Source organism: Sminthopsis crassicaudata, chromosome 5, assembly GCF_048593235.1.
Source record: "Sminthopsis crassicaudata isolate SCR6 chromosome 5, ASM4859323v1, whole genome shotgun sequence".
Classification (NCBI taxonomy): Eukaryota; Metazoa; Chordata; class Mammalia; order Dasyuromorphia; family Dasyuridae; genus Sminthopsis; species Sminthopsis crassicaudata.
In genome coordinates, this window is record NC_133621.1 from 265,645,212 (window position 1) to 265,660,191 (window position 14,980).

General features: G+C 33.6%; 1 protein-coding gene across 1 annotated transcript in view; it reads right to left on the reverse strand.

The window, feature by feature from the left end:
- Window positions 1-70: 70 nt before the first annotated feature.
- CEP290 (centrosomal protein 290) overlaps window positions 71-14,980 on the reverse strand; it is a 115,344-nt gene continuing 100,434 nt past the window's right edge. Inside the window, 8 exon segments of the mRNA XM_074270939.1 lie at window positions 71-574; window positions 1,274-1,338; window positions 3,533-3,630; window positions 6,251-6,423; window positions 8,872-8,994; window positions 9,405-9,569; window positions 12,434-12,520; window positions 13,738-13,866. Of these exon segments, the coding sequence (XP_074127040.1) occupies window positions 371-574; window positions 1,274-1,338; window positions 3,533-3,630; window positions 6,251-6,423; window positions 8,872-8,994; window positions 9,405-9,569; window positions 12,434-12,520; window positions 13,738-13,866 (1,044 nt within the window). The 3' untranslated portion in view covers window positions 71-370.

Below are 14,980 nucleotides of genomic sequence, written 5' to 3' on the forward strand. Positions count from 1 at the left end.
AAGGTTTAATTAAGGACAACAGTTTTGTATTTTTTTTTCCTTCTTCTAACAAAGACTATATTAGACCAAAAAATTTTGTATCATTTATTTGCAAAGTTTCATGACCTTTTCTATAGTAGTACATTATTTGGGAATCAAGTAAAAAAACTAACCAACCTCATTTAAGAAGCATTACAGTATTTATATTGCCTATGGATATCCCCTTTTAGGGGTCAGCTCAACATTTAGTATTATAATTTCAAGAACATTATGACAGCTTTGGAAACTCCAAACAATAAGGATATTTCATATTAAATACATTGCTTTCAATTGCTATTTACAACTTCTATAAAAGAGAAATTTACAACTTCTATAAAAAATAGTTCGCTATCTATTTTTCAGCTTCCAGCTGTTCAAAAACACTAGCAGCACTACCCAGTTCAATATGGAACTGTTCACAGAGTTGTTTCAATTTCTCTTCCAAAATTATATTTTTTTTAACTTCTTCTTTATAATTGTACTTCAGGTCTTCAATTTCTTCAAAAAATGAGGGATCCAAGTTCTTCAGTTCTTTTTTAAGCTTTTTATTTTCTGCCTAATAGAAATAAGTTATATTAAAATGTAGAGGAATAAAATATATGAAGTATTTTAGATTTGAACTAAATAAATAAAGATGAAAAGTAGAACAAAATGGTATAATTTATAAATTGCTAATGATATTAAAATAGACATTTGTGAAGGCATATATTTTTCCCATAAGCTTTCCTCAAATGCAAGTTTCTAACAAAAACTCATGAAATTTATTAATATAAATTATATTCTAAATCTTACATTTAAAACATTAAGACAATTCAAAATGAAAAAATATGGGGATGCCCATTACAACGTTCCAACTGCAAGGAGGAATTAAGAACTCACTTTAAATGTTTTCTTTGCCCCCTCAGATTAAGTAGCTCTCTTGGCTACTAACACAAATAACTTATACACAAAAGGTAGTACAAAAGAAGGTAAAATAAGCTTCATCTCACTGGCTTTCCTATGAGGAATTTAATTTTGGGTCATTTGCCAATTAATGTAGTAAGAGTATTATTAACTAATAAACTTTTTCATGACTGGATAAAAATATTTCCCTAATAACATTTTTCTTCAGATCTTTTGTTTTTATAAATGTTCACTATCAAAATAAGAATCATGAAAAAATAATGGCTGGCTTCTTAACATGAATGTTGAATGTTATAAAGAGTATCAAATGTAATTCTGAAATTTTTTTTTTTAGAAAAATTGACTAAATTACCTTCAACTTCTCCTTTTCTGGATCTGAAGTTAGAGATGCCTGTGAAGGCTTTATTTTTTCAAAATCTGTTCAAAGAAGGGACAATGTTAGGTACAAAAAATACAATGCTGGGATGCCAATTTACATGATGTAACCATTCATTCTACTTAAACTCAAACATATATTATATAGAATTTTCAAAAGTGATATAATGGATTTTTTTTTAAACAGTGTCTTAAGCCTCCAAAATAACTTTCTGGCCACATTTTATCCTATTTAGGTATTAAAAGTGTCACTATGTATACTCATTAGATGCAGATAACTGGGAAGCCAAATTTTGAGAATTTTTTTGTATGGAGTTGGTATTCCTAGGCACAGAGGAGAAATTCTTAACTAAAGAATATAGTAGCAATTTTGGTTTTTGTAATAGTATCTTGTGATTTCATTGTTCTAGGAACTTCATTGAGGAAATTGCCTCATAGTAGGGACTCAGTGGAAGTCTCATTCAAGATCTACAGCATAATTTCACCCCCTTCCTCCCCACCACTCAATCTCTAACTTCTTGAAGAGAATAAAGGATACCAGAGACACATAGCTATATGGTGATCAAAAAGCCTAAAGAAAAGAGCCTGCTATAAAAACCTAGCTCACAAATTTATTTTTTTAAGAAAACAGCAACAAATTCAGGAATGATTTATTAGATGTGAAATAAAACTAAAAAGATAGGAATAAGAGGTCAGGAACAAGATGCTTTTGATGCTGAATTTTAAAAAAAAGCTTAATACTAGGTTCTGAAGTAGCTCTAAAAAGAGAACCGATTTTGACCACAAAGATAATAGAAAATAAGCATTCAGTTATAGGAGCCAAAGTAACTGTAAAGACAGAACATACAGAGATAACAATTATAGGTCTCCAAATACTAAAAATATCAAACACTAAATACCATATTGCATTAATATATGAAAACCACCTAGAAAACAATATATTCATAGATCACCTCTTTAGAAAAACCCCTTTACAGAAAAGCCCCACTTAAAATTTCAAAGTCTTTTTAAACACAAAGGAATGCCTATTAAAATAAACTAAGGTTTATTCATCAATTATAATGAACATAAAAATGTCTTGAAGCTCAAGTGTAATCCCCCAAAATCTTGCAAGATTATTATGAACCAGAATAATATGGGCTGTGGGAAAACAAGATAAAATCAGTGGTGGCTGATGATTGGGATGGCTATGACTATAAAGACTTCACTGAAGAGACTGAGGGCTTTGGATATGGAATATTGCTCCTATTGTCACACAGAATCAGCATGGTCTTGTTGAACTACTTTTTTTCTCTCTTAAAACACTTGTCACAAAAGGATAGATTTCTGGGCCCAGAAGGATATAATCAGAAAGGACTAATGCAACAAAAAAGGAAATTGTGAGCAAAATTTTTAAGAATATCAAAAAAAAAATGATAGAAAAAATGCTAGGAAAAAAAGTAATTAGGAAAAAAAAAACAAGTAATTAGGTAATAAATGAAATTCTCACCTCAAAATGTCAATAGGTTTTATGCTTTATTGAAAATGCAGGGTAAAAATTTTGTTATCAGAAAATGGAAGAAAAAAATGTATTTTGTCCCTTGTGAGACTATGAAAAAGAAAGCAAACTATTAACAAACAAAAGCAGATTCCACGGAACATCCTGCAGCATATGACAAGTTATCCAAGTCAAAGGATCTTAATCATAATTTGATACACATTTTTAATGAAATTATTAAGTTTAATACTGATGTCTAAAACCACTGAAGTATTATTAATTTATGACTTTTTCAAAAATTCATAAGAACAAGGTTGCTTACTAAGGCAAATTTAATCTCACAGGGACCAAAGACTTGGTAAGATGAGACATGATTGTGCCTTGCTTTAAAAAGCTTGTCATATGTCTTGAAATAAGAGTAATGAGCGTTCAAAGAGTGATAAGGGCATATCTGACTAAAGAATGCAAGAGGGAGTAAATGACTTATAAATACAACATTATAAATACAAATTGTGACTCCTAAAAACATGTACTTCATTGTACCCACAATAGCCTAATGATACAAGTGGGGCAGTTTGATATGACTGACTCATTTGTTAGGATTACAAGGTGAGAACTCAGGTTGTCTGAACAGTGACAATGTGAGAACTCAGGTTGTCTGGCTTTAGAGAGAGAAACCAATGGAGCAGAACTCGGAGTACCTCTATAAAAAGGAAACCAAAACAATTCTAATACTCAGCAATAATATATTCAGCATACATTCATTACCAGAAACATTTTCCTCTTCAATTTGCTCTTGACTAGTTCCTGCTCCATGAACTAATTTGGTCTTTGTCTTCTCTACATCAGTGGTTATCCTGGAATACAAGAAGGATGATATAGGAAAAACTAATAGAAAAACATATCCATGAGTTCTTATAATACTTAGGGTACTGTTCTAATACTTAAAACAATTTTAGATGTAAGCAGGAATATAGAGTATGCAGGACTATGAATAGGATCTAGTAGTTTAAAACTCCTCAGGACCCCATTTGGAATTTGGCAAAGATACTGGAGTGGTTTTTCATTTCATGGAAACATACAGGCAAACAGGTTAAATAACTTGTCCAAGCTCACATAGGTAGTAAGTGTCCATGGCAGATTATACACTGCACTACCCAGCTGCCCAAATGTAGCAAAAAGACTTAGGACCCATTATCTATAAAGTATGTCATGGAGCCAAACCTGGTACAAGTCAGAGTAGGCTGCAAAGAGAAAGCAAAAGATAATTTCTGGCAACTAGACAAAATAGGAACAGTACATGAGGTGGAAATTCAGGACTGGGTACTATGGCCAGTAGCCTTATAGAAATTAGTCTGGGTACTTGATATTCAATCCTAAGCAACAGAAGCTTCTTCAACTGGCACATGCATTGTTTCAGCTCTACAACTTGCATACATACATATGTACATACAATCTTGTAATTTCTTCAGATTTTCATCCCTTTTGATCTTTAGCCTGGTGGTATGTTCACATATTGTCTACCTGAGTCTGGTTGACTAAGTTTGCAGAAGTCTAGATACCTGGAAGGGTATCTAGTCCCAGGAAGCATTTTCCTTATTTGAATCAAATTTGCAAGTGACTACATAAATGGGTAGTGGCTAAAAGCATGATTTATGTATGACAAGTGAAAAAAAGAATATGTTGCTGGAGAAGGAAATGACTTTTTTTTTTCCTGAGGCAATTTGCTCATGGTCACATGCCATGTTAAGTGTTAAGTGTCTGAGGTCACATTTGAACTCAGCTCCTCCTGACTTCAGGGCTGGTGCTCTATCCACTGCACCACCTAGCTGCCCCTGGAAATGGCCTTTTAAGAGAATAACAGAGCACAGCTAGGCAGCCTTTGGTTAATTCAATGGGAGATATTCAAAGAATGAAAGGTCTGGGGTAGTTGATTGGTGCAGTGTGCATGAATTCCCAGTGCCATCTAAACATCTGATCGTCCAGACTTCCTGTGACAGTAATCCCAACCTCAGGGGTCCATATCCCAGACTAACCCTCATAAAGAACTCATAGTACTCTAAAGTCGTCCTTTGCCTGATCTTCTAGGTTCTGATTATATTTCTTGGTTTGCTGCTCTTTCTCTCTATTGCTTCCCTTAGGAGCTACTTATGATCAGTGTGACTCTGGATTTATTGCAGGATTCATAACTATGGCAATACATTGAAGCAACAAAGGATGTTTTTTCTTTTCTTCTTTTTTTTTTTTTTTTTTTTTTTTTTTTTTTAAATATCATGGATAAGGGCACAAAATTCTAATATGTTGCAGTTCTCCCTTAAAGATCTGCTCTGGGCAGGTATCTTTAGGGAAGTTTTTAAGAGTCTCAGTCTTAGGGTATAATTAAGAAAAAAAGTTAGAAGATTTACTATATGGAGAGCATTATGCTGTAAAAAGGTATCAGTTGCAAGGAGACATAACATTAAAGTATAGATTTCCCAAAGAAAATATTTATAGATTTTTATTATTTCTAGATTTCTAGTCAAGGAAAAGTTCAATATGCAGAATAGAAAAAAATAAGATTATAAAAGTAATCCAAAGTTCTTTCCTGATAGTGAGAATTCCTTGCCTGATTTTCTTGGTCCTGATTATATTTCTAAGTTTGCTGCAAGGAGGTTCTCCTGGCACCTGTGTAGAGGAGAGGGGCTAAAAAACCAGAAGACCCAACAAGGCAAAAGAAGAGAAGAGCTCATATGTACGTGAATGCCATTCTAAGCTGATAGAATTCTGGGCATGTGAGCCACAATGTCCAACCACAGGGCTGTTCTAACTATTCCCTGAACACGTTCCACATTCCCCATCTCAACAGTTTTCCTCATCATGCCCCCTCAGCTCTGAAATCCTTTTCTCATCATACCAACCTGTTGGAATCCTATCCATACCTCAAAGTTTAATATTCCTTGTCCATGGCTCTCTTATTCTTCCTCCCTTAAGTGCTCAAACCCTTTAACTGTTCTTGTTTTACCTTTATCACATCTTACCCTACTATGCAGGAAACTCTCAAATTACTGACAGAAAACATTAAAATTTGTCATTTTCTATCTCCCACAAGACTTAGTAGAATACTTCAAACCTGGCAGCTGCAAAATGTTTGTTGAATGAAGAAACATCAGAAAAATAAATGCAGTAAGGGTCTCGTGATTTTTTTTTTTTGAAAACTTTAATTTCATGACAATGACCATGGTAGAATGAGGTAATGAATAAAATTCAATTTCCATTTGATATTTTAAATAAATCCTGTAGTTAAATATTTTGGAAGAAATCTGACTAGCCCCATTAGCAACAGCAGAAACAAACAATAGTCACTGTCTAACAGGGATATCAAATCCCTGTTGTTCACAGGCTCCAAACTATGTCATCATTGGAGCTACTTAATAGAACAGATTCACATCTTTAAAAATAATGAAGGCGGTAAACCAGTCTTCTGAAACCTTCTCTTACCTTGTGTCAATGACTGATTTCAAACTCTGCCTTTCAGCCCGTTCCAGCTGTAGATTTCTGCTTTCAATCATATGCATTCTCTTTCTCATCTTTTCCAGCTCAGCTGTTAGCTTCTCAACTACTATCTCCAAGTCATTTTTTTCCATTCGCAGTGTCTCAGAAGTTTCTATCTTCTATTAGAAAAGTGATTAATGAGGATATTAGGAGTAATAAATTCTGTAAGAGTGGTTGCTAGGTTAATAATTTAGAAAGGTAAAAGTTGTCTTTTCGAGCGTAACTTCCATATTCCTACACTTGTGACCTAACCATGACCAAAAGCCATGTTGACTGAACATTTAATAGAATATATTTCAGTTACTAAACATTCAAAAAATTAGATTATTTGATTATCCCTATAAACTACCTTTCTGGCATGTGATATCTAGTGTTGTATAATATTTTCCCTTGTGATATTAAAAAAAAAACTCCTAATTTTCCAGAGCAAAGTGGGAAATGATGTTTTTTCAGATAAATATTTAGAAGCTTAAAATATTAGAGTCCCCTTAAATGTTAGTCCAAAACGTGAGGTATTTAGAAGACTTGTGAAAATAAAAGAGGCTGACTTAGGGGAAAATTCAGGTACAAAATGGAGAAAAGTAAATAATTTCCCTAACCCAAAAAATGTGACGAGTAATAAGTGTTTTTGATATCTGCATAATTTTGTATTTAATGCTTTAGCAGAAAAAAAAAAACCATTACTAGCATTGAGATTTTTCTCTTAGAACTGCTATTCATCTATGTGGAACATCAAGATTCCAAGAAACTCCCTTTGCTTTAGGTCAGTCTTAGAGATAGTTATAGCCATTTGTCTGATGTAAGGAAAAATCCATGGCTAGAAAATTAAAAAAAAAAAAAATGACTTCATTAATTGTAGTACTAGTATCTGAGAAAGGAGAGCTAATGAAATACAGCACAGACTTATAAATGTACTATCTCTCCTCACATTATTACTCCGAATAATTTACAACAAAGTTCAACCCTCTTGACTCCAGGGATCACATAAAGAGGCAAGTATGATAGAGAAAAGCATTGGGTTTGGAAGTCAATCTCAATTCAGTGACTAGCCATACAACTCTGAACAAGTTATGTTACCTCTTTGAGACTCATTTTTCTCAACTATGAAATAAAGATGTTTTGTTAGATGATCTAATCTGAAATTATGATTCCACTATTCCAAACAAGGCATGAGGATAAGTGTAGGGAATATAATGACAAAAAGAGGAAACAGTCCCTGCTCTATGGAGCTTATATAAATGAACAGAACATGAGTGAGTGTGCAAAAATAAGTGTATACAAAATATATCGAAGATAAACAGAGCAATTGTGGGAGAGAGGTACCAAATAGTTAGATCTAGAAAGATTTTAAGATAGAGACTATTTAAGCTGAATCCTGCAAGAAACTAGAAATACTCAAGTCCGAAGAAGGGGTGTATGGTTCATTCCTCTCCTGGGATACTCTGCCTCACTCCAGCTGTACCATGTGTCTAGAATGTCCTCTAGCGCCTTCTTTTAAAAAGTTATATACATTCAACCTATATCAATTCTATAAAAATCCTTTATGAATATCATTGTTCAGTCCTTTAGAGTATTAATGACCATCTCCCTTTGGAAGGCTTTATTCTTACATGACATTGTAAAATAATTCTCTACTGAATTTATCACATGATATTGTCATTATCTGTTTATCCCCTCTCCTGAAGACAGGGATAATAATATATTAAAAATTTGTACCTCTCCTGCCCCCCCCAAAGAATTCTGAACATAGCAGGTTCCTAATAAATACTCGCTGTATCATTGACTATATAATCAACATTTCAAAAATCTCTAAACATACTGGGTACTTAATAAATGCTTGTATTGTATTATATGTTATCAAGATTTCACTCTAGTACAATGAATCTTTCAGGAAAACCCTTGTGGACTTCAGCTACTGGGCTCAAATCACAAAATAATTTCTACAATGGGAAAAGGAATGGAAAGAAAAAACTGTCTCATAGTCCAATTGTTGTCCATGACAGTGAAGATTCCTCCAAGTCTCTCACTTTTACAACCTACTGTGGTGGAAAAGGAAATGAAGGATTCTACAGAGACTTAAATATTTTTGAAGGCTTGGATAACTAAAGTTTGTGAAAATTAGGAGCAAAAGTAGTATAGGCAATATAGAAACATCAGAAAAGAACAGATGTAAGATGCATCAACATTATCTCCCATATGTTAAGAGTCTTAATCTCAGTATATCCACTTTAAAAAAAATAATTGATAGCTATATAAAAAGTTTTCCTTCTAAAAATGTGTATTTTATTTTATGCATTTAAAAACACTATTAGAAGATGTCCATGGGTTTTACTAGGCTGTCAAAGGGAATCATGATGCCAAAAATAGCTAGGAACTCTTGAGTTAAGAGGAACAGAAATTAAGTAAAAACTCCCATAGTATCATGCCTTATGGTATGTACTGCGAAAACTGCCTTTTCTGTTTATAACAGGGCATCTCACTGAGTATGTGCTTTTTGTTTAAGAATTAAAAGATCTGTCATAAAAAAGCCCAAAAGATATAGTTATAATAAATAAAATTATACATACTTTTTTAAGTTCTTCATGAAGACTGTCAGTTTCAACCATGACACTCTCTGGACCTTTAGCATTGAACTCATATTGTAAGCTCAGTTGATGTCCAAGATGAAGCTTCAACTTTTCTAATTCACTCTAAATTTTAAAAGTGAACATCAAAAAAAAAAGGGGGGGGGGAGATAAATGAACATGAATAAAATTCTTATAAGCTCAATACAAAATGTTTTAGAGACTACATTTATATGATTCAAAGTAAAATCTCATGGAACCCTCTTCTATTATGCTATAACAAGTATAAAATCTACATGGAACTACCTACTCAGTCCATGTTCTTGTTCCAGCCAATCCAATTTTATACTCACCATTGTTATTCATTCTTACTCCAAAATCACACTTAACTAGGATTTTGTACAACAGTTTCATATTATTTATATAAATGACTGATAAATTAAAAAAAAAAAAGTAATGCAGTATAATTACAACTTTTCTAACATTTTACAAGCTTTCCACAGGAGAACAAATAACTATTAAAATATAAATGTTACCTTCAAATTTTTATTTTCAAGCTCAAGAGCAGACATTTTCTCACTTGTCATTATTCCTGATGCTTGTTTCAAATATTCATTTTCTTTCTGGACTTTGTCCACAACTTTTTTCATTAAACCTATAGTTTTTTCTAGTTCAGGAATTGTCTTGCCACTTCTTCCAGACTACACAAAAAAATTGTATGGAATTACTATATTAGACCATGGATAGAAACAATACTTTTGTACTTTAAATAAAAGACTCAGCATTACAAAAACACACAATGGGGAAAGTTTCTATATTAAAGAGAGTATATGTTATTTTATTTGAATGCTATAACATTAAAGACAGTATTCATTATGCAGACTCCAAAAGCCCAGGGTATTTTTCACCTAATCCAGGAGAGCAGAGTCTATGTGATCTCTAAATCCTAGAGAAAGTTCAATTATGGCAGAATGTGAGTGAACTTTTTAAATTAAAAAACCTAAAAACTGGATTTGGACAGACTTAAGGAAAATGGCCTGATATACTTTATACAGGGAGACAGCTTGGTGTCATAGAGAGAGTGCTGAACTTGGAGTTCATAAAGCTTGGGCTTGAACATTACCTCTGACAGTTACCAGTTTTGTGAGTTACCAGTCACTGTCCTTTTAGCAATAAAAAATAATAATGACAATAATGGTATCTTGTATTTGTATAATTTTAAGTTTTGTAAATCATTTTATGAGTTGTCTAATTTGATTCTCACAACAATCCTGAGAGGTAAGTATTATCACCATTCCACTTTTTCAGAATACAGAACCGAGAGCCCAGCAGTGAAGCTGAATGACTTGTTTCAGGTGACATGACCACATTCAGAATCAGGTCTTCCTGACTCCATACTCTGCACTGGCCATTGGGCTGCATAGCTGACTCAGTTGAGTCTGTTCTCTCTTTTCTAAGTGGGGACTATCAAACTGGTCACACCTGCCCCACATGGTTGCTTGATATCCCAGCAAGGGAATATATATAAAGCCCCTTGAAAAAATCCTATACAAGTGCCAGTTCCTATTATTGTTGTTAATGAATATCCCCATGGTTCAATCACAAAGGATACAAATGCTACTTAAATCTAGTCACTGAAACACATTTCTTCAACATTTCAAGGCATTGAGATTCTGCCAGTAGGGGTGCGTCCCGCTCCACCCAGAAAAGAGCCCCCTATCACTTCACAGCAGATTGTCTTTAAGACATTCTGAAGCTGAACATGTCATCATCCTGCAGGTGACCTGAAGACAAGTCATTTGAAATTTCGCAAGGCTGGTCCTCAGGCAACAGATATAAAGCATATTGTTAGACCTCCATTAAAAAGTCTGTATGTCAGACCCCCTGAAGCTTAGGTTCCACCAGCACAATAGCCCTCCTCTATCTTCTCATATTATTAGGCCTCAGATCAGGACTTCAGGGGAGACATATCTGTGCAACTTGATAAAGTCACTAACCAAATAAAACGAGGTTGTCCTGGGCCTATCATACCAATCCACCCTATGACATTTTACATTCTAAAAAGAGATAAACAGGAAGTCATGACAACTAGGGCATTTGAGTGAGTGCAACTGCCTGCCTGGTCTTACAGTATCCAGGTAATCCTGTTCCCTGAGCATCATTTACTCAACACTCACTGTGGGATTATCCATTGTGGTATCATACTTGGGAACATAAAAATGAAAAGGATAAATGTCTTGAGAAGAGGGTCCTTATCTTCAGAACTCTGCACTGCTGCTTCTATTATGCATGTTTTACCTTATTAACAATGCTTACTACAACTCTATGGGTGGATTCTATTGGTATTAATTATTGTAAGACCCATTTCTAGGTGAGACAACTGAGACTCGAAAAAGTTCTGATTTGCCAACAGTCACATATTCATGTTTCTGATAAAGGATTTGACTTTATCTCTATTCTGACTCCTGTGTATCAATGGTGAGAACATCTTTGTAATATTCTTCTCTAAAATATAGTATTCTCTGGGAGCAGGTTTCTTGGGGAGCTTCTGGAAGCAGCCTTGGTTTAAATTCAGCCAGAAGTTAAAGTCCAAATCCTTTATTGTGTCCTTTAAAGTCTTATTTCCTTCCTGGGGCCCGGTTAGCTTTCTTAGAAGCCTATCTCTCTCCTTGGTTCTGAGATTTCCTGCCACTAGTCCTTTGCCTTTGCCAGCTTTTGCCTCTAGCTCCCTCTGAATGTTCCAGCCAGCACAAAGGTGGAAGATGGAATGAATCTGTCTCCTCCTCCGAGACCTTCTAGTGGACTTCTCTTCTTTGGCCCTGAGAGCTCCTCCTTACATATGCTCTCTTGAAGATGTGAATCTTGTGGAATTATAGTAAGTACTAAGTACATGTAAATTAAAGAATCATTATCTCATCAATTCCACTGACTTGGCTCCTTGTAAGAATCCTAACACATCTTTAAAGAGCAATATAACAACAGATAAAATTGAATAGTGAATAAAATAGGTATATACATGTGTGAAACTCTGTCAGTGGAAACCTTCCCTCTCAGAAATGGGAAGAGATTTGCAACTTGGCAGAAAGTTGGAAGAAAAATGTATCAATGGAAGAGAAAGCACCCAAAGTTGTGAAGATAAAAATGAGCAGAGCAAAGGCTGAAGACTTTGGACCCAGCTTTGGGTCAGATTAGATGATCTCTGAGGTCTCTGAGATAATGTCCAGCATAGGGCAGATGGAGCAGCTTTATTATTAGAACAGTTGTCCAGTGTGAAGAGAAAATAGAATGCTCTATTCTTCTGACGTGATCTCAGCATCTTACATGTTAGAATGAGAATTTTAGGTTTGACCTACTTATTCAAAGAAACAGTGATAGTCATGTTTTTATATTGTGAAATAGACAAAGCAATTTGTTTTATGGAAAGGATCATTTTGCTGAAAAGAAGCTAAGGTGGGCATTAGCCAAAGACCATCTTTTTAAATAATTTATATGAAGAAATATTTTTCTCCTTTTCAGTTCAGGAATCCTAAAAGGACAAGGTCACAACATAGATATATTAACTTACCCCTCTAACTTGGCCAAATTTTCGTTCAATTTCTGCTTTCTCTTTCTTCAGAAGTTCACACATTTCTTTCATATCACTTACCTGACTCTAACAAAATAAAACAACAAAAACAACATCATAAAACCTTAAAGGAAATTTTCCCTGGATTGTAACCCCTCCTTAACTACCATCATAATAATGTGTTTTTTCCTGCAATACAAAAATGTTTATAGCAGACAAGATTGTTTTCAACTATTTTACAAAATATGAGGGATGATACCATTTTGCTTGAACTTAGAAAAAAAAGCTAAAGGAAGATATTATTTCTGAACAAAATGACTTCTGAATAATTACAGTCCAAAGTAGGCCAGCTCATGAAATAGTAAATTTCCTTTGTTAAGAGGTTTCAAATATATGCTGAACTTATTATGGTGTGTTACAGGGGCAATGGTAGGGGTTATTAACAGAGTTCATCATTCTAAGGTACTATGAATTTACAAAGTCTACAAACTGTGAAAAGAAAAGATGAGTATAGTATTTTATTTTAACCTATTAGTCTTCTAGAGAATCCAGCAGATCCAAAAAGTTAGTCTCCATACTTCTATAGCAATCTTAAGAATTGAAAGAAATAATGAATTCCTATTTAATTTCATTCAGTAATTCAACAAACATCTTAAATGCCAGTCTATTTATAAGCTAAGAGAACTACATTACTATATTGGTATGTTATACTGATATACTTGAATTTCTAACACAAATTATAATTCATTGAAGTTGTGAAATAGCACTGATCCAGAAGATTACTAAGTTAAATCAATCAGTAAAATTTTTGTTTAGTTTACTTTCTCATTTACTGATCAGGAATATCTTGCAAAGGATTGCTTAAATTTATACCCAACTACAGCATTTAGAGGCTGAAAAATCTAATAACTCATTTGTTATATGAAAAAATTAGTTTAAAAAATTATTAGGTAGCAGAGACAAAAAGAGACATATTAGCAGATTTAAATAAATACCAATATATATATCTGGCGATAGCTACAAAATGTAATTTCTTACAAATGAGTATACTCATATTACAATATGTCAACTCTTAATAAAGGTGTGAATGAATTTTCTTATATTCCAAAGTAATAATCAACACACACACACACACACACACACACACACACACACACACACACACACACACCTCGTACACATTTATCAACAAATTGAAATGGTTATAATTAAGGATTTTCTATTTTTTTTTCTTACAAGCTAAGATGATATACAATAGAAAAAAAGATTTTGTGAGTATATTTCTAAAATATAGGGAAATGTACCTTTAGCCTTGGTAAATCTTTATTTGCTTGTTCAAGCTGAAATCTTAGTTCAATGTTTTCAGATGAGACCTTCAGGTTTTCCTTTTGAAGCAACTGTTCTCTGTTAGACTTACCACCCAATTCTGTTGGCTTCAGAACATAAAATAGGGAAAAATGTTTCATAAACTCATACTTCAGAAGAAAATACCTACTCTAAAAGGGGATCTTTATGAAAGTTAGGCAGATAAATTATAGAAGATTCAGAGAAAATCAAAATAAGGAAATGGAAAAAAGGATTTCTAAATGAGTTGATTTCTTTAGATTCTAGGAAGAAAAATATCTTAAATTATGTAAAGAGTCATCAAATCAGGTTTTTATCCTGTAAGAGTGAAAGATGAAACACCACAACAGAGTGTCCATTATTGTGGTTATTTAGCAAATAAAAATAACTGTAAGTCAATAATCCTCCGTTAAGCTGAGTCCTTAAGTGCTGGGTACTTACTTGGGACTGGGAATTAAGACAAAAAACCCAATAGTTCTTGTGCTCAGAGTTAACTTTGTACTGAGAAGGCAACAAAATTACAACATAATTGGGGGAAGAAAAACATTAACTGAGGGAAAGATATCAGAGAGAAAGTAGCCCAAGAACTAAGGCTTGGGGAGTCTAGGATTTAGAGAGGATGAGGGATTGCAGTGCTAGCATGAAGGAAAGCTTTTCAGGAGATGAAAGTGCATGAGGGAAAGAAGCTAATACCAGACACCACACACATGAATTGTGTCTATTCCTACTTCTGGAGTATATGTTATGGTGAGAAAATGGTGGATTTTTCTATAGGAAGTTGTTAAGACACAGTGGTAATGCTACCAAATGACTGATTAACATCAAAAATTGCAGAACTCAATTCTATCTCAGCTGGACTTTTCTTCTAGTATACTATAATGCAAACATTGCACCTTCAACTATTTCTTCATAAATGATTATTATCCCAACACAAAGGATGAAAAAAGGTACATGTGATAAAGATAATCATGTTGTAATCAGATCTATAAAGTAGTGTTGCTATGAATTATAGGCCACGTCCATAGTAATGACATTATTGTTAATAGTGTTTATCACTCTGCTTTGAATTGACATTTCCTGTAATGGTAGTTCATTTGTAATTTCATCTGTTCAAATAATAATTTTCTTTGGAAATTTCTATTGTGGCTTTAGACATCAAATTGCTTTCTGAATATATACTAACACTAAAAAAATTGAAGCTAG